Consider the following 22,038-nt stretch of genomic DNA (forward strand, 5'->3'; position numbering starts at 1 on the left):
AGCAGAACAATAAAACTGCAAATGGTCTGGGACCTGACTGGCTAAAGATTTTCAGAGTAGCACACTTAAAATACATATTTCCTTTCTTTCTATACCATTAACTAAAGGTTTCAAGGAATCTTATGACCATTAATGTACACTTAAAAATACCTGATTATGTTGTTCTGTAGTTTAATTTTTCTACTTCCTGCCAAGTATTTGAATAAGCTTTGGTGATTTTTGTAATCTCAGTGTAGGTGTTGAGTGTGTCCTGATTGCCTTTTTAAAATCCCTCTATGGAATGTGAATTTGTACATTTTACCTTTAGAGTGAGGCATGAGCCTGGGTGATAATCACAGGGGTATGGATAATAAAGACAACATGGTGAAGTGTGAATTGCTCTGAGGCTGCAGGGTTTGTGGCCTGGGAGGAGTCTGTTGATCCTAAAAGCAGTGAGAAGCACTGGATATGTCTTAAATGGCCACATCTACATGGCCATATCTACATGGCCACATCTACATGGCCATGTGCCCATTTTGCAAGTGATTGGGCTGGCAGTAGGAAGGTACAGTGGTCTTCGTCACGCTCTGTAGCTGTTGTGCGGGGCAGGGAACTGGTGGTAAAAGAGGTATCTAAGAAAAGTAAATGCATTCTTTCCTTTGCAGTGCTAGGGATTGAGCCAGGTCCTTGATCATGCTGGGCAGGAGATCTACCACCTAGAGTACCCTATCCTACAAAGTGTTCTGAAGGGATCAAGATTCTGATTTTGATCAAGATCTCTAATGCTCTTCTTTTCTTTGGCCTTGCCAGCCCTGAAGGAGCCTCTCCTATAGTCCCTTCTAGTGGTGTGATGCTCACCAAGTACCTGCTACTGTACCTCACAGTTCTATTTTCATACCTCTTATCCAGTGGGAAAGTCATGAGTTTGAACATCTTAACAGGTACTGGAGAAGTACTTGGGTTTTTCAAAACTTTTTTTTTTTTTTATTCCGTGCTTTACTGAGATTTTTTTACATTCTGTTGTTTGCTTTTTTCAACTATAAGAGATGAATGGGTGGTGTTACCTGTACTTTATCAATGAGGAAATATGAGACAGATGGGTTACTTGACCAGTCCAGGATCCCTGTTAGAGGAGACTATAGGTCTGTCTCACTCTTCTCTCCCTGGCAGGTGCATGGTGCATGCAAAAGCTGCCAGGGGCACCATACTTTATTTTTGGAGAAAAGAAAACTTATGATAGAGCTAAAATCCCAGGCTCCTGCATCTGCAGGAGTGGGAGAATACCTCAAAGGTGTTCCCTAAGCCTTATAAAGCAGTTGACTGGGGAGAGCAGCATTAGGAAGGTTCCTTCCAGCCATGAAATTCCAAACATGGAAGTGACGGCTTTGTTATGTAAAGCATTCATTCCAGCCTTAAATAATAAAACTAACTCCTGACACCGAGAATGGAAATGATCACAGTCAGACTGGTCTGTTTACTCAGAATTAATCCCAGCCGAGGCAGTAGCTGTGTGGCACACAGGTCTTCTCCCTTGAGGACCATGTGGCTCTCCAGAGTTCCACACTGTGAGCTGGACGTGCATGGGTTGGTTGGCCTTTCACAAATTACAGTTGAGTCCAAGTCTGACACCTCGGGCCTGAGGTTGGGTTGGAGAACTGAAGCTGAGAGGGCCTCTTGTCGTGTGCATTTGCTGGGCCAGCTTTCACTTCACTTTCCTGACACTGAACGATGGAATAAGTAAAAGGGATTCTTCCTTTTTTAGGGGACCAGGGGGAGGATGTGTTTCCCAAGTGTGGCTCAACCTTATCCTGAAGATTTTGCTTTACTCATTTTCAGTTTATGACCTGTCTATAAATCTCTTTTTTGTTACGAACATAAATCTCAATGTCTGTGCTGGAACTTGGGGCCTTCTGGAACTTCTTAGAATAATATAAGTAGCATGTTTGGGGAAGTAGTAAGTGCTTCATAAGATCGCTTCTATTTTTCCATCCCTGAAGTTGAAACTTCTGCACTGACTTTTCTGTTGTACCTTCTTATTCCTACTGTGAGAAAGGAGTTAAATAAAAGGGTATCTTGAGTATTGAAGCATGGAAAATATGCTATTTGGAACTTGCTGTGGAAAATATTCAAGCAAATGATTCTGTGGTTCAAGTCTTTGACATTAGCAACTGCTTTTGAAGGAGCAAAAGTCTTGAAATACAAATTTAGATTTAGCTAATTTTTTCAGAACTGAAAAGACTTTTTCTATTGATTGGAATTGACATTGAAAATATCCTTGAGTGACGTTCCTTGGGCTTCACTGTGAAAAGAACATCAATTGACCCTTAAACCTCAAGGTTTGCTGTGTGGAATAACAAATGTGAAACAAAGCCTTGCAGAAAAGCTTGAGGTGAACTCTCCTCTGGTTGCTTTTGTGCCTTTAGTTTATGTGGATTCATCCTGAAGACTGCACTTGGTACAGATCAGCTGTGCAGAGAGAAAGAGAAGCCCTGGTAGTTCAGCCTGAGCTGATGGAGAATTAAGAGGAGCCCAGGTGCTTGCAATGCTCACTGTGTCTCCATAGTGTATACAGGGCATTGGTTGCCTTGCACAAGCCCTGGTCAGAAACCAAGGAACTGTCTGAAAGGCAGATATCTATGTAAAGTCAACCAGCTAGCTTTTGAGGCAGTCATCTATTCATCCTGTCTTTCCTATCTGTCAATCATCTATTATCAACCCATTCTTTATCATGTATACCTATTATGCGTTATCTATTGCCATGTATCTGTCATCTGTTATGTACTATCATCTGGCTAGATGTCATCTATTTTTTTATTTTTTATTTTTTTCATCTATTTTTTTGGTAGTACTGTGGGTTGAATCCAGGGGAGATCCAAGGGTTCCACCATTGTCTGTCACTTTTCAATAAAAGAATGAGTTTTCTCCTCTGCTCTTTCCCCTACATAGAACGCCCAGCCTTCAACAGAACTGGGCAGGGTGTCCAGGGCAAGCATGCAGGAGCAGCACCAAATATACTGGCTTTGCCTAGAGTGGAACATTCTAGGTTTTAATGGAAAAGAGTTTTGGAGTTACATATTTTTTGCCTAACATCTGCATTCCTGGGCAGGAGAGAAATACTACTGTGCCTTTGTTTCCTACCTGCAAAATTTGTTTTAAGGGATAAAACATTATTTAGGACATTTTGGGCAGGGGCTTTTCTGTAAAGCACCAAACTAGAGGGAGTATGGGCTTTGTAGCTGACACCGACCCATTTGCAGGTACTGCACTCTGCTGCCATAGCACAAGAGGACAGGCCAGAACCTGGACTTGGCCTGTGTGACTTAGTTTGCAGACTGATTTGGGTAAAGTGCATGGCATATGGAAGTCATTCTGAAGTCTCTCTCCTAACCTGCTCCTAAGTGGAGAGAGGAAGATTCCCTGGGATTCTGTAATGTCTAGAAATCTTCTATATGCTGATCCCTCAGTGGGCACAATGTATTGATCAAACCACATGAAATACTTATGTCAATCATCTTTTTGTTTACCCCTTTCTCAATCTGGGATTTCTACCTGAGTCTGGGGAGGGGAACCCGAGGATACAGGTTAGCCCCACTTGAGCATCTCCTAGGGAGTCCTGGGCTGCAGGGGAAATGTGCTTACTTTTCCTTAGGCTTAAATTCTTAGTAATCGGGCTTTCCAAAGTAAGACCTAATCCCAAGTTCGAAGTTTGTTTCCTTTGAAGTTGGCCTGTACTAAAATTTAGGAGGATCCCTTCTACTTCAATGTTCAACTGAGAAATTAATGAAATTTGAGCTGAAGCTTAGGTGCACATCAAAATGTGGTGTGAGACTGTGACTTACCAGGGCTTGGACCCGACTGTGGAATTGCTCAAAGCAGCTAGGAGATGAAGCCCCAGGTCCTTGTTTCCTTACCTATTCCGGTCCTTCATTTTTATATGGGTGTTCCCTGTACCTGAGGAATCAACCCATGGTCTTGGTTGTTTCTAAATCCTGGGCAGGAGACAAAATGGATTAACCAGCATCACAATTAACATGAAAACTAACCACTGGTGACTCTGTTTTCAGAGAGTGATTAGGGGAAAGAAGGGCAGTGAGTGTTCAGCTTCTGCAGAGGCTCAGGGCTGTTGCTTTCTCAGGGTTTCCCAAGGGGGCTGAGCACTGTTTTGCCATCTAAAGGTAAAGCAGCCTTATGAGCAGGAGTGGGTAGCCTCTTGTTGAGGGCCACAGCTGAGTCTGGTGGCACCCAGAACCTGCCATAATCAATTCCCCGAAAGTCAGATTCCTTCATTCTACATTCCAGTGTGTTGAACTGGAGCACCAGAGGTGGGGCTGGCCACCAATGGACCAGGTCCTTCTGATTGATGGGCCTGGACTCCCATGGAGACTTGATGGAACCTGTGGTTTTCAGGGGCTTTATTTCTTCTACAGACTGTTTTTGTCATATTTCTTAAAGCCCAATCCCTGTACTTCCTGTGGTGTTACAGGTGTAGTCACCTGCAGAGAGAAACAGGGTAAAGTAAACCTTGCCACCGCCACTACTCTAACACAGCTGATTCCTGTCCCTTGTTTTACTCATAACTCAGAAATATTCCAGAGCATATAAATACATATGAGGCGATGGTGAGAGTGGGACATCGTTTTTAAAGATTCAATGGGGCACTTCCAAACCCAAACGACAGTCTCAGTGATGAAATGACTGCGTGTAAAGTGCACCACAAACATGACAGCTGGCTTGATTAATTTTTGAACAAATCCCTTCATAATGTCTAGATAACATTCAACATTGTAAATGCTTAACAAAGGATTGCATATTGCTCATATTTCCGTTTCTTTGTGGTTTCAGGTTTAAGCACTGGCCCTGTGTTTTGCTGGGGATGTGGTGAACACGTACAGTGAGCTATGAGTTAGTCCTCCGGTGCACAGGGCCATGTCCCGTAGTTGGTGTACATTGCCAGAATGAGCAAAGTTACATCTGTGCATGGCATTGTAGTAACTATTTATTTGCCATGTTTTTATTGAAACCTGAGATTTTTACTCTTTAAAGAATGGTTTGATCAGAATATTAGAAAAAATGTAATAGATTCCAAAATGAAGGGCAAAAATCAGTGTTCAGTGTTCACTGGGGATTATAATTAGAAAAAAGCGTCACATATTTACGAAGATGGTTTTTGTTCCATATACTCAGTGGCTTATCAGCTGGGAAAAATTTAACACAGTATTGACCTCTCTGTCTTCTTTATGCAAATCTTCAGCTTTAACGTGTGGCATTATTTGAACAATCTGCACCTTTCTCGTATATTCTGAATTTTGTTAGGCCCCATGTTCTTTTTTTAATCTAAAGCTTCCTTTCATACTATTTATTTTTCAAAAATACCGTGGTAGTTAAAGTCCTTGTGACTGACACGCCTGATTGGAAATAAATCTTATTAGTGGAGGGAGATGATGATTAGCAATGGTGTTGGCTGGCTATTACCAGCCCAGACCATTGCTGTCCACTGTTGATTGAGTTCATGAGGGTTTGTGCAGATAGGGTGAACTTCTGCACTGGCAGTTGCGCATGAGATTGCAGATTTAATTCTGGACTCTAGGAGCTGAAATCAAGCCAGGAGGAGCCGTGGCAAGTGTGTGTTGAGCCAATGAGTTTTATGTAACAGGAGAGCTGTTTTACTTTTTTTTTTTTAAGGGCAGGGGGGAGAAGTCAAGGTGAATGACATCAGAGTTTCCTTTTTTAAATTCGAATTGTAAGGCAAATGAGAGTTATAACTGTGGGAATATTAGACTTCACAAATGAACAACAGTATTCATTGAAACTGTTCTTTTTCCTTCTCTTTCAGGTGACATCACACAAAAGGGATATGAAAAGAAGAGGTCAAAATTAATTGGCGCCTACCTTCCTCAGCCTCCGAGTACGTAACCCTTCATTAAGTAGCATAAATACATTATTTAGTATTTAAAGTTAACTGCAACATGCAAGATGAAAAGTAAATCCATCCTTAGTTCCAAATCTGCATGAAGGTCGCTCATTTGATGTGAGCACTGGCCACATCCAACTCCTTGTGTAATTACTCATGGATATAGAAGGCACGTAGGGTTTTTCTATAAGCGTGCCTAATAAATTTAATATGTCTTTCCTCTGTAGATGGAGATCAATAATACATTATTTTGAAATGCTGTAATTGTGAAAATGTAAGAGCATTAGTGTTTTAACTGAGATTTTTGGTTTATGAGTTAATCTTATTGTTTAAATTAATACAGGATTTTTGTGGATATCATTAGGTGAGGAATCTAGGAAATGATATACTGCCTAGAATTATGAAATTAAGGTTGCTTGTATTTTGAGATAGATTGTAAACTGTTACTGCTTCTTGAAGACTTCCAAGTCTGTTGCCTTCTGGCATTTTTAAGTGTGTGGATCTGAGAACCTCTTTGCATTTGAGCTGGCTTGTGGAAGTTGGAGGTAGAAGGAAACAGTGTTAGGCTGGAGTGTGAACACCTCAGTTCTGTGTAAGTTCAGTTCATTGTGAGATCCCGGGATATTCACTGGGCTTTAGGAAATGACTGAGAGCTAATGCAAGCAATTCTTTTCCCTCAAGGAAAAAGGATGAGAGCATGCGTTTTAAAGGTGAAAACAACTATTCAGTTTATACCATGGAGACAATTTTAAGAGGTCTAAGAATACCTATGTCCACACTTGCATTGACCCCAGGGCTGTTCTCTGCTGGCTCTACCTGGAGTGGTGGAGTTAGCATGGTAAGGAGAGTTCCAGAAGCCTTATGTTTAAAGTAACTTGTGTGTTGAGTTTCTGCTGTGCTTAGAGTTTTGTTTTGAAACTGTGTTTCCTCTTTGATTTTTGAGGAAGTGGATGGAGAAGCAGCCTGGTTCTGCGGCATTAGCTGAAGGACTGGGTTTTCTGTGGTCTGGTTCATGAAGTAAAGGAGTATTATTATTTTAATCTGGGAGAAGCCTGTAGATGGCTGAAGCTCCTGGGCCAGAGCTTGGGGGGAGAGTTGGTGTCGTGGAGTTTTTTTTCCCTTTCCTCCTTAGGACTCCTTGCGGATGGCTGTCTTAAAGACCACGCCACTTGCCGATGTCTTTCTGTGGGTATCTTACCCATTCTGGAGGAAGGCTGGTGGGCCGACTGTGGGCTTTGGACACAGCTGGATTTTGCTGCTTTGTCCTTCCAAACAAAAGTGAAACAGAAGCAGTTCCTCGTTTTGCCAGAGGACAGTTCTGGAGCCTGGCAGGTGCTGGGGCGCCCGCGCCTGGCAGTCCCTTGGTGGTCTGTGTGCTGTTCTGCATGGGGTCGGCAGCTCTGCTCAGCGCTGTAACAAATTTAAAAAAAACTAAAGTCTGAATTAATTAGTTTTTTTTCAACTTGTTACAGCAGCGAATGGAGCTGCCGTGGTTCGGTGTAGACTGCAGCACAGTGAAGGCGCCACGAGGAGAACGTTCCGCCCCGCGCACATCGGTGTGTGCGACGTCCGAGAAGCCGCGGCCCGGGAGCGGGCGGCCAGCGCCGCGGGGAACCGGCCTCTGTTTTACTTTCGTTTCGGTGAGCGCTGCGATGCTGAGGGCAGAAACCCCAGCGCAGGGGCGCGTGGAAGGGTCCAGGGCCCCACGCCTGCGCCCTGGTGCAGGACAGGCCCAGGGCGCTCCTGCCCTGAGCGCCTCTCGAGGTCCTTTGCATTTTCTGCTCAAGGAGAGTGCCCCCTGTCTGCAGCCCTGGGCCTTAGTGGAGCACCGCACCCTGTACGCAGCACTCAGGGAGGATGCATGAAAAATTAGGAAATGCTTGAAAATGTTGGCTTTCTAGCTTTTGTCTCTTAGCCCAAAATCCAGGGAAGAATGAGGAAACCTTGGGCTCCAAGAGATGCTCCAAGGCAGCGACTTTGGGATCTGTAACTACCATATTCCTATCTCTAAAGAACAAAATCGTAGGTTTTTAATAGAAAAACCAGTAAATCTGAGTGTTCTTGGAGATAAGGATCCCCCAAAAGGTCAATAATTTTGGTATTGCCTATAAGAAATTCTTGAGGCCTAAGTTGACTTAAATGCACTTAAAAAGAAAACATTCTTTTTTATTTGTAGTTGGACACAATAACTTTATGTTATGTGATGCTGAGGATCCAACCCAGCACCTTGCACATGCTAGGCGAGCACTGTACTGCTGAGCCCCAGCCCTTTTAATAGGATAAAGTGTTGGTAGGTTGAAGTTTTAGATTGAGGTTCTGAGTTATACTTCAGTGGATTGCTTGAACATGTACAGATAGTAAGGAGACTGACATCACTATCACAGGTGGGCCTCCATTATCTATATGAAAAATACCTTATTTCAGTTACTCCTAAGCATCTATATAACTCCTATTAGAACCTCTGTTTTAACACCCCTTCTTATAATGTCAAATAAGGACATCCCAACTGTCTTGGCTTTGGCTTGACCTCCCAGTGACCTTGCTGACCCTTCAGTTCTCCTGGGGGACAGATGCAGGATTGATGAGTAGGGTACCCTGGGTGTTCTGTGAGGTCTATTTCAAAATGTCTGATTAAAATGTGGTAAAAATAGAACTTGGTGTTGAGCTCTGGCCTTTCATTCCCATTCACAAAGAGAAGCCTTCTGTTCAGCCCTGCCCAGTTCAGCTCAGATGTCCTGTCTCAGGACAGAGGCTTGGATCCCAGCTACTCTGGAGTATTTACTGCTGCTTTTGAGAAGGTTGCCCTTGGGTGAGCAATTATTCCTCCTCCAGGACTTTGTTCCCTGGGAAGCGGTAAAACCGATGTTTCTAAAGCAGAGAATTCTTTGGCCCTATTGGGGAAATAATTGTTTCTGTACAGGATCTGTATGAAAATTACCTTGTTTCAGTTACTCCTAAGCATCTGTATACCTCCTATAAGAACCTCTGTTTTAACACCCCTTCTTATACCTTTATGTGCCTCACATGTGCTAGGCAAGCACTCTACCACTGAACTACAACCCCAGCCCCCTCCCATTTCTACTTACCAAAGAAAATATTACGATTTCTTTTAAAAAGCATTTCAGGAATATTTCTTAAGATGTCCTTTGGGACACACAATTATGAACTATAACAGCATTCCCCCAAAATGGAGGGCTGGAGCTAGGCACTGCCAAGCATGGTCTCCTTCCAGGGACACAGTTCCAGATGCAGCATTGCCTTCTGTGTTTCCTGCTGCTGTTCAGGGTGTGGGCTTAAGTGCTGTTGGAGATCTGGTGGTGACACAGGTGCTGGAAAAGACTGTCTTGGGTGAGTGAAAGACTGAGTGCAGACCTAGATGTCGATGTGTGCTGGAAGCCATAAAGAAATAGAATTGTGTTATCAAGGAAAAGAGGGTTGGAAAGAAGAGTTTGGAAATCATTTCTAACACTTCTAAGATACTACTTAGGGAAATTTGCCCATTTGGTGCTTGCCCTGTTGGAGTTTGTCACTGCAGTGTCTTCAAAATCATCTTTTATCAATCTCTAAATGCAATTAAATTTGTAAAGGTAGAAAATGGAATCCACCATCTAGCAGCCTTCAGGATGTCTTGGTAACATAGTGTACATGTGTATAATGAATCCTCACTACTTTTAAGGGCACCCATCATGGTGATGGAAAGTAGTAAGATTTCAGTGTTACCATGATAGTAAGCTTTCCTTGCCCAAACACAGTCCTTCTTTCTCTTGGTGTATCAGCTTGGTGGCATTCATTGCATGGCTGTCCATGAAATGTGTCTCAGCATGGAGCCATTTTTCTGTATCCAAGGTATTTCACCAAGCGCAGCCTGATGACTCTTCAACAGGTGGCTTCTTGCTTAGGTATAGAAAAAGGGAGCTTGAGGTCTTGGTGAATTTGGCTACTATGAGCCAGTCAGTCATTGTCTTGCTGTTTTCCTTTCAGCCTCCCTCAGCAGGTGCTGTGTGTTATTAGTCTGAGTTCCTATGTGTTTATCCTGAAGACCCCAGATAGCCCTCCTTGGAACTTGGGTTGTACTGTATTGGTCTCTGTATTGTGCATCCTGCCACCCTGCATTTTCTCAGCTTCTGCAGCATCTTCCCCAGATGAACACACTGCACCCCATGTTAGGAATTCTGTACATGCTTGTGCCCTTTGCCTGTACCCAGGTATGGTTGAATGCTCAACTCAGATGTCACTTTCTCAAGGATTGTTCCCCTGGTCCCTCCTGTCAGGTCGATCGCAGATCCTAGTCTTCTCAGCATCCTACTTTTGAAATACTCGCCCAAATTGTAGTTGAATGATTCTTACTGAAATGTGGATATTTGCCCCCACCCCTACCACAATAGGATATAAACTACTCAAGGGCCCCTACTTCCCTCCACAGTCAATGTTCAGCAAGTATTGGGTGAATGGGATGGCCAGAGATGCTGTCTACTTCCCTTGCCAGTTGGCAGGTGCCTGCCGGCCAGTCATGTAATTTGCATGTGGTTGGAGGACAGTGGGGCAGCAGCTGGTTTCTCCAGACTCTTCAGGTAGCAGTTCTGCCCATTGCATCCATGTCATGTAGGGCACAGACAGCAAGCCTGGCAGTATTTTCCTTGCACTTGACAAGAAGACATTCAGAGATTGGTCCAGCTGAGGTCAGTGCCCCAGGGTTCAGCACTCAGATGTGTTGCACCTTAAACCTCCTGCTTCAGATATCATCTGTGATGACAGTTGTAGTTTTATTTCGGATACGGAGAAGTTTAAATGAAAACATTAACATTGACAGCAACAGGACTGTCAAAGGATAACATGATTTTGGACCTCAGCACATTCTAAGTAGATGAATTGTATTTTGCCGATTTTTTTCAAAACTGACTTGAGAACCCTTGTGATAAGCTGTTTTTTGGGGAGTTCTGTGGCTGCAGTAACTCACCTTGGCCTCTTCTCCTAGGACATTATGAGGAAGCTGTTTGAAATGCAGTTGCTACCTCTCTGGATAGTGAGGGAGGAAGTTCCCCACAGTTAGCAGTGTTTAGCACTTGTGAATTTTGTGCTTTGGTCACATAAAAAGTTAAAAAAGAAATGCATTTGAGGATGTAATCCTCAGTAAAGTGCTGTTTATTCTCCCTAGAAAATAGAGCTGCCTGGGCCGGTCCTGTCATTGGCCTGTTTTGGTTCCCCTCTAGATGGCTGCTGTGCTTGCCCAGTAGCAGGTACTGGATGTCAAGCAATTAGCTTGGTGTTTTCATCCTCCCTCAAGAATTCCATGGTGTATCTGAGATGCATCTTTTCCCCAGGCACAGAATCCATGTCTGCTGGGCCAGCTGACTTCCTCCTAAGCTGGGCCGAGAGATGCCCAAACCTGTGCCAGTCAAATTCCTCCCCTGAAGGGTCCAACTGTGCCTGGGCCCATGGTAGATGGGGATGATGGAGGTACAAGGATAATCCCACACAGGGGATTGTGAGTCAAGTTGGTGTTGCCCCTCCGGCTTAGCATGGGTCCTTCCAGCTTGAAGGGTAGAGGAGATGAACTCGCATCAGCGGAGGGTATGTCACCCGTGTTCTGGGCCAGCTGTCCTTAGGATCAGTCTTGCAGTTTGCCACTGTACATTGTCTAAGACCTGTCCTGTCTCTCACAGCTGGTGGTCTGATCAGGTGAAATTTCTGGTGTTGCATTGAATGAGTCGGGTTCCTTATCACAGGTCTGAATAGTTAAGAGGGACCACAGCCAAGCCCACTGTCATGCCATGTTTCTGGAGTTAGAGCCCCATTGGGTTTGTCCACCTAACCATGAGGATGGTGCCAACCTCAGAACTGTCTGATAGGGGTTTGGGGGAAGGGGGAAAAAAAAACTGAGGCCTATGCAGAACCCTGGTGATGAGCTGAGCTTATCTGAGCATAGATTAAAGGCCAGGGTGGCGGAGTTGGACACAATGTTAAACTACCAAAAGTTTTAAATCTTTCCCATTATCCCAATTCATGAGTTCCTAATCAAGTTAAAATATTAGGAAAATGATTATTAATCAGACTTAGTTTTATGGCGAAGACCTATGTTTGTAAAAGACAAAAGTAACAGTGACAGTGTAAGAACTGGGTTTCTGTGGTTTGTGTAGACACTGCTTAGGATGAGAATCCACTCTTGTTTATGGTGTTCTCATCCACGTCAATGCAGAAATAGTAAATTTATTACCCACGTGTATGGCAATTACTACTTTCTGGTAAATTCCTTGACTGAACTTATTGTAGAAATAAGTGCTGTTATGTAAACCAGGAAGTATAGCTAGGTTCCAGAAGAGAAGGGACTCTATTCAGAAACTGTTTCTGGGCAGATATGAGCTATAGAAAAATCTGCAGCAATTTTGAAAATTATCTAAAGGGGGTTTCATGTGCACAGCAGCCTGTGATGTGTTTCTATGGAGCTCAGAGGATTTCCCCCCTCCCCCTGAACCCAAGCTTGCTCTCAGTGCTGGGGAAGAGATGGGAATCCTTGGGGGGCCTCAGGAGCTGACTGTCCCTCCCAGATGATGTCTGCACCCTCCCTTCAGCATGCACGGAATGTATGGCTTAGAGGCACAGAGACTTGCCCAAGCTTAGGCAACTAGAGTAAGACCAGAATTTGGATCCAGATTGTCTTATCCTAAATCCCGTGTTGATTTTTAAAGGGTTTCTCCATGCAACTTTCATGACTTCACTTAAATACACATTAAAAACCAAGATTTTAGTCTTTCTTACTGTCCAAATTTAGAATTTCTGATCCCCCACCCCCTGCAATACGTTTAACATCCAGCATAATCGAGGGTCACCAGTACTGCCCTGTTGACTTCTGATCTCAAGCATCGTTTTAGACTGATGGCTGTCCCACTTGTCCCCTAACATTAGGGCCAACAGGATCATCGTGTTCTTTCACCACAGTGTTAAGGAAATACTCATATGTGCCTCCCCAGGGTTTTAAGGTATGGCTGGAGGAGCGTGAACACCCACTCTGGTGCTGGGGGTGGTACCTGGAGCCCAGTACCCAGTGCTGCACAACTCCAGGACATCCAAACAGCGGCATCTGGGAGCACCCAGGCGAGACTCCAGTCACAACGGAAAGGCAATCGTGACTGACAGGCTGGTGTATACTGCCAGAGTTTACACCTTGCTTCTGTGCCTGTTTTTTTTTTTTTTCTCTCAGTAAAATGGCAACTAATGGTCCCTGACTCATGGCTTTTATGCTAAGAACCTAAGGGATTAAGTCTTAAACCGGTGCTACCAGTGTTATCCATTACTACTATTTCTGTGTAAAGATGGGGGACTCAGCCTTGGAAAGGAGGAGGAACTTGCTGAGGTCACAGGGACAGGAGCCTTACAGATCCAGAGCTCAGAGTCTCTCCCTGACACTCTTAGGATGTGGAGGTGACTTGGTGTTGGGCACACCGACATGTGAATGCCTGATAGCTGTGGGAGATACCCTGATACCTCTGTTGACCCCTGTGGTGCTTTTCCCTAAGCAGAAATAACATTTTTGACCTCCTATCTGGATCTCTTGGGACAGTAACCCCGAGGTCCTCAGGACGACTTCCTTCCCAGGGACCAAATCGGCCTCTTATGCCCTTGATCACACTGGCTATTGAGGCTTTTTTTCTGTGGCTCTCCTGGGCAGTGTGTGAACCTGATTCAAGCTGGACATAGCTGGGAGTGCCAGGCCCATGCTGGGTGCACACTGGGCTGTTCTATGAATTATTTATGCTGTATGGAGACATCTGTTCCAGCAGTAGTGTTGCTCAGTTCCCATTAGTGGACAGACAAGGAGAACAACCTTGCAGTGACCCTGGGCCCTACTGTGGTCACAAGTTGGACTCTTATGGTGAGCACATTGTAGCTGGTGGCCTCCTCTTGTCAGAGCATACTTTTTTTTATTTTTTATGGTGCTGGGGATTGAATCCAGGGCCTTGTGCATGTGAGGTAAGCACTCTGCCAGCTGAGCTATATCCCCAGCCCTCAGACCATACTTCTAAGCCACCTTAAATCTCTTTGGGAATAAGCCCAGATTAAAGTTAATAGAACTAATATTCTAGTTTGTTTCACTGTCGTTGCTGTCAACCTGTTATAACTGTTACATTTAGTTTTATCCACCCTTTTTTTAAAAAAAAAAAAAACTGTTGTAAATGCTACATTTCAGCCTATGAAGCTTAGTATTCCTAACACTTACATACAAAAGTATGTTTGAGGACAGCTTCATAAGGCCCATGAATGAGCCCAATAGTGGCCCACAACTCCATACTTCACGTTCTGGTAAGCTGGGGAGATGAGAGTAATTCCAGAAAGTATGTTTGAGTTACTGAGACTGAAAGTTACACATTAAAAAAAAAAAAAACAACCAAAAAACTGGTGACTGGTGCATCTCAAACCCAGTGGTTGGAGTGTTGCACTTGCCTCTGCTTCCTCCCAAGCTGCACTGAGATACCTGTCAGCAAACAGATGAAGTCTAAGTCCACAGGACAGGAGAATGGGAGCCACAACGGCCAACGGTTGTAATATGTAGTTGTGGCATCTCATTTGGCAAACTGGAGAAAGCCCGTAGACAAGGATGCTTTTGGAAACCCTAGGTACCACATGGCCTGGAGCTGGGAGAAGAGATGGCCCCTAGTACACAGGGACCGCCTCTGCCCACACCACCTGGAGGTGTTTATTCTTGGGCATTGAAACCAGCAAGGTCCTCAGTTTAGGGATGTCTGGGGTGGTACAAGTGCCTGAGTTCACTCACTAGCCAGGCGGTGAGTCTCTTCAGGCAAACAAAACAGCCTAGTGGAAGATCTGGTGGTGCCCAGCCATGAGGAAGAAGGGCTGTCATGCAGCCCCTTCAGTGGGAGGAGAGGGGAAATTAGAGAAGTCAACAAAGAGGTCCAGGTGAGGATTAGAGCACAGGGGTGGCATTTTGGTTTTTCAACACTGATGGCAACAAAAGGCAATGAACTAAAGTAACTCTTGCCTAGAATTCCACATCTGAGCAACCGACCCGATCACGTGAAGGTAGAGAGATGCACACTGGGCACATGTAGGGCCTCCATGTGTCTTTCATCCCTTCTGCAGAAGCTACTTGAGGTGTCCCTTTAAAATATGAGGGAGAGGTGAGAAGACACATAAGGAACGAATGACCAACACAATAACACAAGTCCAGGATGAAGGCACACCTGCATGACCAAGGGTAGAGCGGGAGGGGCTCCAGGAAGGCTCTCCCGGGAACACCTAGCTGAAAAGCCATCGCCAGGTTGTAAGCATCAGATAGGGTCAGGGTGTGGGGAGTGCTTTTAAAGGACCAGCAGTAGATAGGATGTGTTGGAGGCTGAGACGACAACAAGGTACAGATACTATAACCACATAAAATATTCCTAACACTCAACCTTGTGGTTTTCAGTCTGTATATAATCTTGAGAATTATAATCCATATGTGTATGAATCAGTGTATATACCAAGCAACGTGTCTTTAGACAGGACTCTGATTTCATAAACTTCACCTATTTTATTTAAAAAAAATGTTTTAAATGTCTGAAAAGATCATTTGTAGACAATAACTGAAATGTTCATTCACTGCAGAATGTTAATGACTTGATGTGCTTGCTAGTTAAAGCTTTATAGAGCCTAACAAAGTGGTGTTAGAGTAGGAACTGCTGTTTTTATGATTCTGACATAGTTGACCTATCACGGGGGACCTAAAAACATGCAAGAAAAAGTGGCATGGAAATCACCAGAGTGAGAGAAATGTTAATCCACAGAATCACATTTAACTTTCGTGGGAGCCTGTCACTGGAAATCAGGGTCTAAACTTTTTTTTTTTTTTTTTTTTTTTAACAATTCAGTGCCAGAGTTCTTAAGTGTTATTGGTCTATCTCTGAAGAAGCAACAGTTGGTAACAAATGCTCAGTGTAGGAAGTTTTATTCCTGAACTGTAATGATTAAATTCTTCTCACACAACTTTTTTTATCTGGATTATTCCTGCCCCTGTTAGGTTATCACAGTAGAACTGTGATTGGCAGATTTGGGTCAGCTTTTTGACCAGTATCTTTTGAATTGTCGTTATCTGATGAAGATGATATTCTTGGTAATTCATCACAACTGTACTCGAATATACCTTGTTAAAACCCCTAGTATCAAATGAAGTTTCCAGAGTGTGAAGTTTCCAGAGAGTGATTACTTTGGAGTGAACAAAGCTGTTTGCTACCTATAGGTACCTTCTAGTGACCTGAATAGCATTGTTTAAAGAAATCCTGTAAAATTCTTTTTTGATACTAACAGTTGCTCCCAGGGCCTCTGACAATTGCTCTGCTGCTCAGCTACATCTCCAGCCCCTTGAAAGATTTATTTAAAGTGAACATTAATGATAAAATGTGACTTTGGATTTTTTTCAGGGATTTATGACTTGTATATTATACCCCCCCCAAAAAAAAATCATACCTTTTCTGTCTTGGGCTTCGTTGTTCTTCCCATGATGTAGTTGGGGTGGTGGTGACTGAAGGGGCACTGGCTGGCATTCTTCTGGGCAGGGCTGGCCTTCTGCGTTTGGGAGCACTTGCCCCTGCCACAGCCCAGAATGCTTACCTCCTGCTCATACGCTGTGATGAACACCCACCCCCAACTGGTTCATGGGCCGCTCCAGCTGCGCTGTGTGCATGGCGAAGCCTAGGTTTATTCCACCAAGGGATTGGCTCCATGGTGTCTGCTGCCTGCAGCTGCTGAGCACAGCCCTACCCTCACTTTGCTGTTTTTCCTTAAATCTAGGGGTGGACCAAGCTTTGCCTCAAGAGCGCCGGGCTCCTGTCACTCCTTCTTCTGCCTCTAGATACCACCGCCGAAGGTCCTCAGGGTCACGAGATGAGCGCTATCGGTCAGGTAAGGCATTGCATGGGGGCAGGAGACTAATGGTACTTTGATCTGTCACTGTGGATGAGCAGGTGCACACTCATTATCTGTGAGGCACAGGTTCAAGGAATATGGACCTGCCCTGTTTTTTGTCTGTTCTATAGTATCATCTTGTCTGAATGCTGTCTTGTAATTCATTCCTACTGCAGGCCACATCTGGGCTGGATTTAATTTTTTCATTAGTTGAACAAGAAGAAACTTAGACTGTGATAAATTTTTTCAAAAAAGTTAATATATTTAATTTTTAGTTGTAGTTGAACACAGTACCCTTATTTTTATATGATGCTGAAGATCAAACTCAGGGCCTAGCACGTGCTAGGTGAGCACTCTACTGCTGAGCCCCAGCCCTGATACGTTTACTTTTGAGAGAGATTTTCACCTAATATGCAAATTAAAATTGCCTTTTCCTGTTCGCCTAACTATAACTTTTATAAGGGAACTACTTGGAAGTTTTGTCATTGTTCCTACAACATGGGTTGCAAATCCTTGTAATTGACTGGTGGTGACCAGACCTAAGACATTTACGTATCACTTTAAATTTTTCAAAGAGCTTTTCGAAGGCAGTCGCGTAACAAGCCGGTGATGAAGTTACTGTTTCATGTGGCACAGGTGGACATTGCCACTGAGAATGGTGAAGTGACTCAGTCCACACAGTGGTTGGGTGGGTCCTGTGCAGCTCCAGGGTGGTGCTCAATGAGGCTTATGAGGCAGGTTGCCTCAGCGCTCTCTGCCTGGTTTGCTGGCTCTGGTTCCCACAGGAAGGGCAGAAGGGAAAGCAGGCCTTATGGAACCTGCAGGCAGCACCTATGCAAATAAGAATGGGCTTCTGAAGCTGCAGGACGTGCTACTCCCTGCCTCGCACTGTTCTTCCTGACCTTTCAGGAGTTCTCGAGCCTCTAATGTCAGGGACCATGTGTGGGGCTACAATGAAGGGGGGATTTTATGCCAAAACTTAACCTCTTATTTTAAGGCTATTTTATACCCCATGTGTATTGCCACTGAGATCTTATCCATTTAGGTGTGTCAGGTCCCATTCAAGTAATAGGAAGAGGCGGGCTTGTGTGTAAAGGGCTTCCGTGAACTACCCGACTACTTACCTTGCTGGTGTTTTATCTGCATACACACAGACATGCATGTGGACACGTGTCTAGAAACCACTTTTGCCTCGTTTCATAGAGGAGAAAACCAAGTTCAGGGAGGCCACAATGATTGAGGATGCAAATCCGGTTTCCTTTGGCCTCTCGTACAACTTCTCACCCCATGGAAAATGACATTAGTTTCTAATCTCTAACTTTATTAAGTGTCTTTGTAAAAATTTGGATAGAAATATAATCAGAGCGGTCTGTTTACTGCATTATGGATCTTTCTGCATGATGCTGGAGATGATGGGGGGGTGATAAGCCCTGATGTTCTTGTGGCCCTTTGATGCGTCTGGTCTTGGAAATTCTCCTAGTTAGGTTATGAGAAGTGATGCCTCAGCCTCCAGTGCATTTCCTGCCAGCCATGCACATGATCCTACTTGGGAAGGCAGGAGGATGGAGGAAGGGGTGCGCACAGCAGAGGGCAGTGGCTTAGGAGATGGAGACAGCTTGAGGAGCTGACTTCATCAGCTCAGAGAGATGCTGTGGGCACAGCCCTTCAGAAAGGAAGCCACCCATCTGGTCCAGCCTCCCTAGTGTCCTATGATAAAATCACTGTTAATTTTTCATTAGCAGCATTTTGAGGTGGGGAAATAGCCTTGAAAAAATGCTGCAATTATGTTAGTCTTTTCCAATTAGAAACACAGCCTGAGGCATGAGAGCTTCAAGCGTCTCCCCTTTTGAGGGTGAGGCGTCTAATGGGGCGGATGTCACTCCAGATGTCAGCTAACCCAGGATTCCAAACTTTGTCCCAACACTTTTATTTCTATTCTCTCTGTATGGTCATTGATCAGCCCTGCACACTGGGTGGATTTGTTGGTCTTGAGTGCCCAGCCTTATCCTCAGGTGCTGCTGTTGGCCCTCCTTTGGCTCCAGGACTAAGTTCAAAGATGAGCTTAGACCCCTCTAGTGGCCAGGACAGGTACCTGGAACTCCAAGGAGCCGGGTGGTCCCAGGAGGGTCTTGAGGAGACACTCTTGATCCAGGGGTCTGCTCTGTGCCAGGTATAGTGCTAGGAGATAGAGAGCTGCAGAGAAAGCTAACAGTCTCCAAAGTGCACAGACCAGGGAGCCTAAGGATGACTAGTTGCAGGTGCAGTGTAACAATTCTTACTAGCAGCATGATGGGCAAGGCGAAGTGTCCAGCCTTGGCCCCTGCAGTCTTCTCTCAACCCAGCAGCAGCCTGGAATTTTAAAACAGTGTTGTAATAAAAGGTGTTGATTGTGTGATCAAGCAGCTCCCATTTGGCTCAGTGGGAGCCGGAATCTACATGAAGACCTGGTGGATGTGGCCTGGCATCTCTGTGCCCCCAGGAGATAATCTTCTTTTCTGACTTGTTCTCTGCAGCCACACTGGTTTCCTGGTGGACCTCCAGGGAGCACCTAGCTGCCATAGGCCCTTTACACTGGCAGTTCCCCCTCCCTGGAAAGTTCTTCCCTCATAAGACAAGTTGGTGTGTCCTGGCCTTCATCAGGTCTTTTCTCAAATGTTGCTGTTTTGGATGAAGCATTCTTTATCCAACAGTTACAAAACATGCCACCTCTTACACAGTCCCTATCCCTTTCCTGTCCTGATTGTCTCCATTGCAATAATCTGTGTGACATTCTGTGTATCTGTTAGATGGATGATTGACAAGTAGATGACTATTTCTGTCTATATCATCTACCCACCTATAACCTATTGATCATCCATCTCCTTATTTATCATCTATCAACTGTCAGTCATCCATTTATCATCTACTTCTCCAATAAGGATATAAGATCTGCAAAGGCAGTGTTCTTTATTTTTTTAATTCATATATACCAAGCACCTGTAACAGAGCCTGGCTTCTATTTTTGGAAGGAAGGTTAATGAGAAAACGTAACCCATTTGGAAAGAGCAAGAAATTAGGAGGAGCTGGATTACACAGTATTTTGTGTCTTGTTCTTTGGAAATTTGGACTTGATGCAGAAGATAATGGGATACCAGTTGGAGATTTGAGGTAAAGGTACAATGGGAGCAAATTTAGTTTGAAAATTACTTCAATAACATTGTGGAGCATGGATTAGAGGCAGAAGAGACTGAAACACCCTGAATGCGTGGGCTTGATACAAGTTTAGGAGAAAGGTCAGAACCAGTGAGATTTGAGGTATTTAGAAGAGGCAGGTTGAGTATCCCTAATCAAAAATTGTGAAACACTTCAAATCTGAAACTTCTTGGGTACCAACATGATGCTGCAAATGGAAAAACTTCACACCTGACCTCATACGTTAATCAAAACATAAATACACTAAAAATATTTCATAAAATTACTTTCCAGCTATAAATATAAAGTACATAAGAAATAAATGATTTTATTTAGAATTTGGAGTCTGTTCTCAAGGTATCTCATGTATGCACATACCCCAAATCTAGAAAAATTTAAATTGGGAATACTTCTGGTCCAAGTATCTTGAGTAAGGGATAACCCAGGAGCAGTGGGGCCTGAAAGCTGAGTTTTAACCTGTTGGAGCGTGAGGGCGGCAATCAAGGATAATGTGTAGATGTCTCAAACGCCTGCCCAGATTGTGGTCTGTTCAGAACCCATGTGTCTCTTTAGAAGTTAGCTCTTATTGGTCATTGAAAGATGATGGACTTTGCCTCAGCTAGTCCTTACGTCGAGGAGTCTGTGAAAAATCACATAGACATTCCTTGAAGTGTTCTGAGACGTGGAAAATGCTTTATACCATATTTTAATCCAGTTTTTAAGAATAATTCTCTTCACTTTTTGATGATGACAGACTTTCATGCGGAATGGCCGCATCTATGCAAGCTTTCCAGGGGCTTATGACTCTTGGGGCTCCGGTTCTCCACCACCACCAAGTCTCTGCCCCTCTCATGGAATCTTCCCTAAATATAGTTGAGTTTTCTTAATTTACTGACATACCTTAATCTACTCTCATGGAGTATAGGCTCATAAGTAGATCTTAAAAATAAGTCGTGATAGAGGAGTTTATTTTAGTCTATCGCATTTCACAAATTTCTGGTTTATTTTCTTTCAAGCCATTGTGGGACATTTAAGTCATTCTCCAGGAAAAGGTTTGTGGTTCTTCAGGAGACTTAGCTTCTCCAGAAGGCTTTGGCCACTTACCTTGCAGTAGAGCTACTTCAGGTGCCTTGATCAAATTGTTAGCCAAGGAGCAGTTCTGTTATCTATTAGATATCTGATTTAATGAGCAGTCACTATAGTCATCCACATAGTCCTCAATTTAGTCTCTCCAGATGATCATTCCATTTCATTTCTAAACCATGACCTTACATTGCCATATACTCTTACTAGAGTTCTTATAATAGATCTTCTCTCCTTTTTAAGTTAATTTTTTGGGCAGAGCTTGAATTTGATTTGGAAAGCTAATGAATCAATAGGCATTTACTGGGCATCTAGAAATATCACTTTATATTAGACACTAAAATACTTTATACAAAGTCTAAAGCTTAATTGCTAGCAACATCTAATACATTACCCCTAGTAATCGCAAAACTTAAAAAACCTTTAGATATGTTTGCATCCATTGCAACCAAGACCAGCTATGAACAGGAAGAATATTAAAACTAAAAGGCAACATATACTGTTTCCTGATATGGCTAGAATCTTGTGTTTTGATGGCTTCAGATATAGATTTTAAAATGTTTAGTTTCATACCCATACATAGACAGCAGCTGCCTCTGTAATGGTTAGGCACTGTGGTCTCCATGTCACTCTCCTTGGCAATGGCACATGAGGGACCCTCGAGTTTTGAGGCCGGGGAGCCTTGAACAAAGTACCAGGGGTCTTGGCAGGGGTTCTTGAGGCCTTTCAGGGTGTCCATAGGATCAAGTAGTTTTCATTCTTACTCTTTCATGAGTGTGTGAAGGACTTGGGCAGAGGCTACAGGACATGGTGCTGTTCCTGTTCTAACAGGCAGAGATTCTGCGTTGATAGTTTTGTTTTAAAAAGCTACTTAGTTTTCTTTCCCGCCCCCTGCCCCCCCAAACACACATACTGTTAATCACATTAGCAAAAGTTTTGAAGGTTTATCACAATGTTTAGAGGTTCAACATGTTCTTTGGGTCAAGGAGTTTGAGAAT

At 43.8% G+C, this 22,038-nt stretch overlaps 1 protein-coding gene across 4 annotated transcripts in view; it reads left to right on the forward strand.

Moving 5' to 3' along the window:
• Positions 1-22,038, forward strand: part of Dip2c (disco interacting protein 2 homolog C) — a 365,692-nt gene that overhangs the window by 191,296 nt on the left and 152,358 nt on the right. For 2 of the 4 annotated variants that reach the window (XM_026412392.2, XM_026412402.2), the window contains exons 2-4: positions 5,813-5,884; positions 7,363-7,530; positions 16,673-16,783. In XM_026412392.2, coding sequence (XP_026268177.2) covers positions 5,813-5,884; positions 7,363-7,530; positions 16,673-16,783 — 351 coding nt within the window. The remainder of the gene's footprint in view (positions 1-5,812; positions 5,885-7,362; positions 7,531-16,672; positions 16,784-22,038) is intronic. The other 2 variants (XM_026412412.2, XM_026412420.2) reach the window with 1 other exon arrangement.

Source organism: Urocitellus parryii, chromosome 9 (assembly GCF_045843805.1).
Source record: "Urocitellus parryii isolate mUroPar1 chromosome 9, mUroPar1.hap1, whole genome shotgun sequence".
NCBI lineage: Eukaryota > Metazoa > Chordata > Mammalia > Rodentia > Sciuridae > Urocitellus > Urocitellus parryii.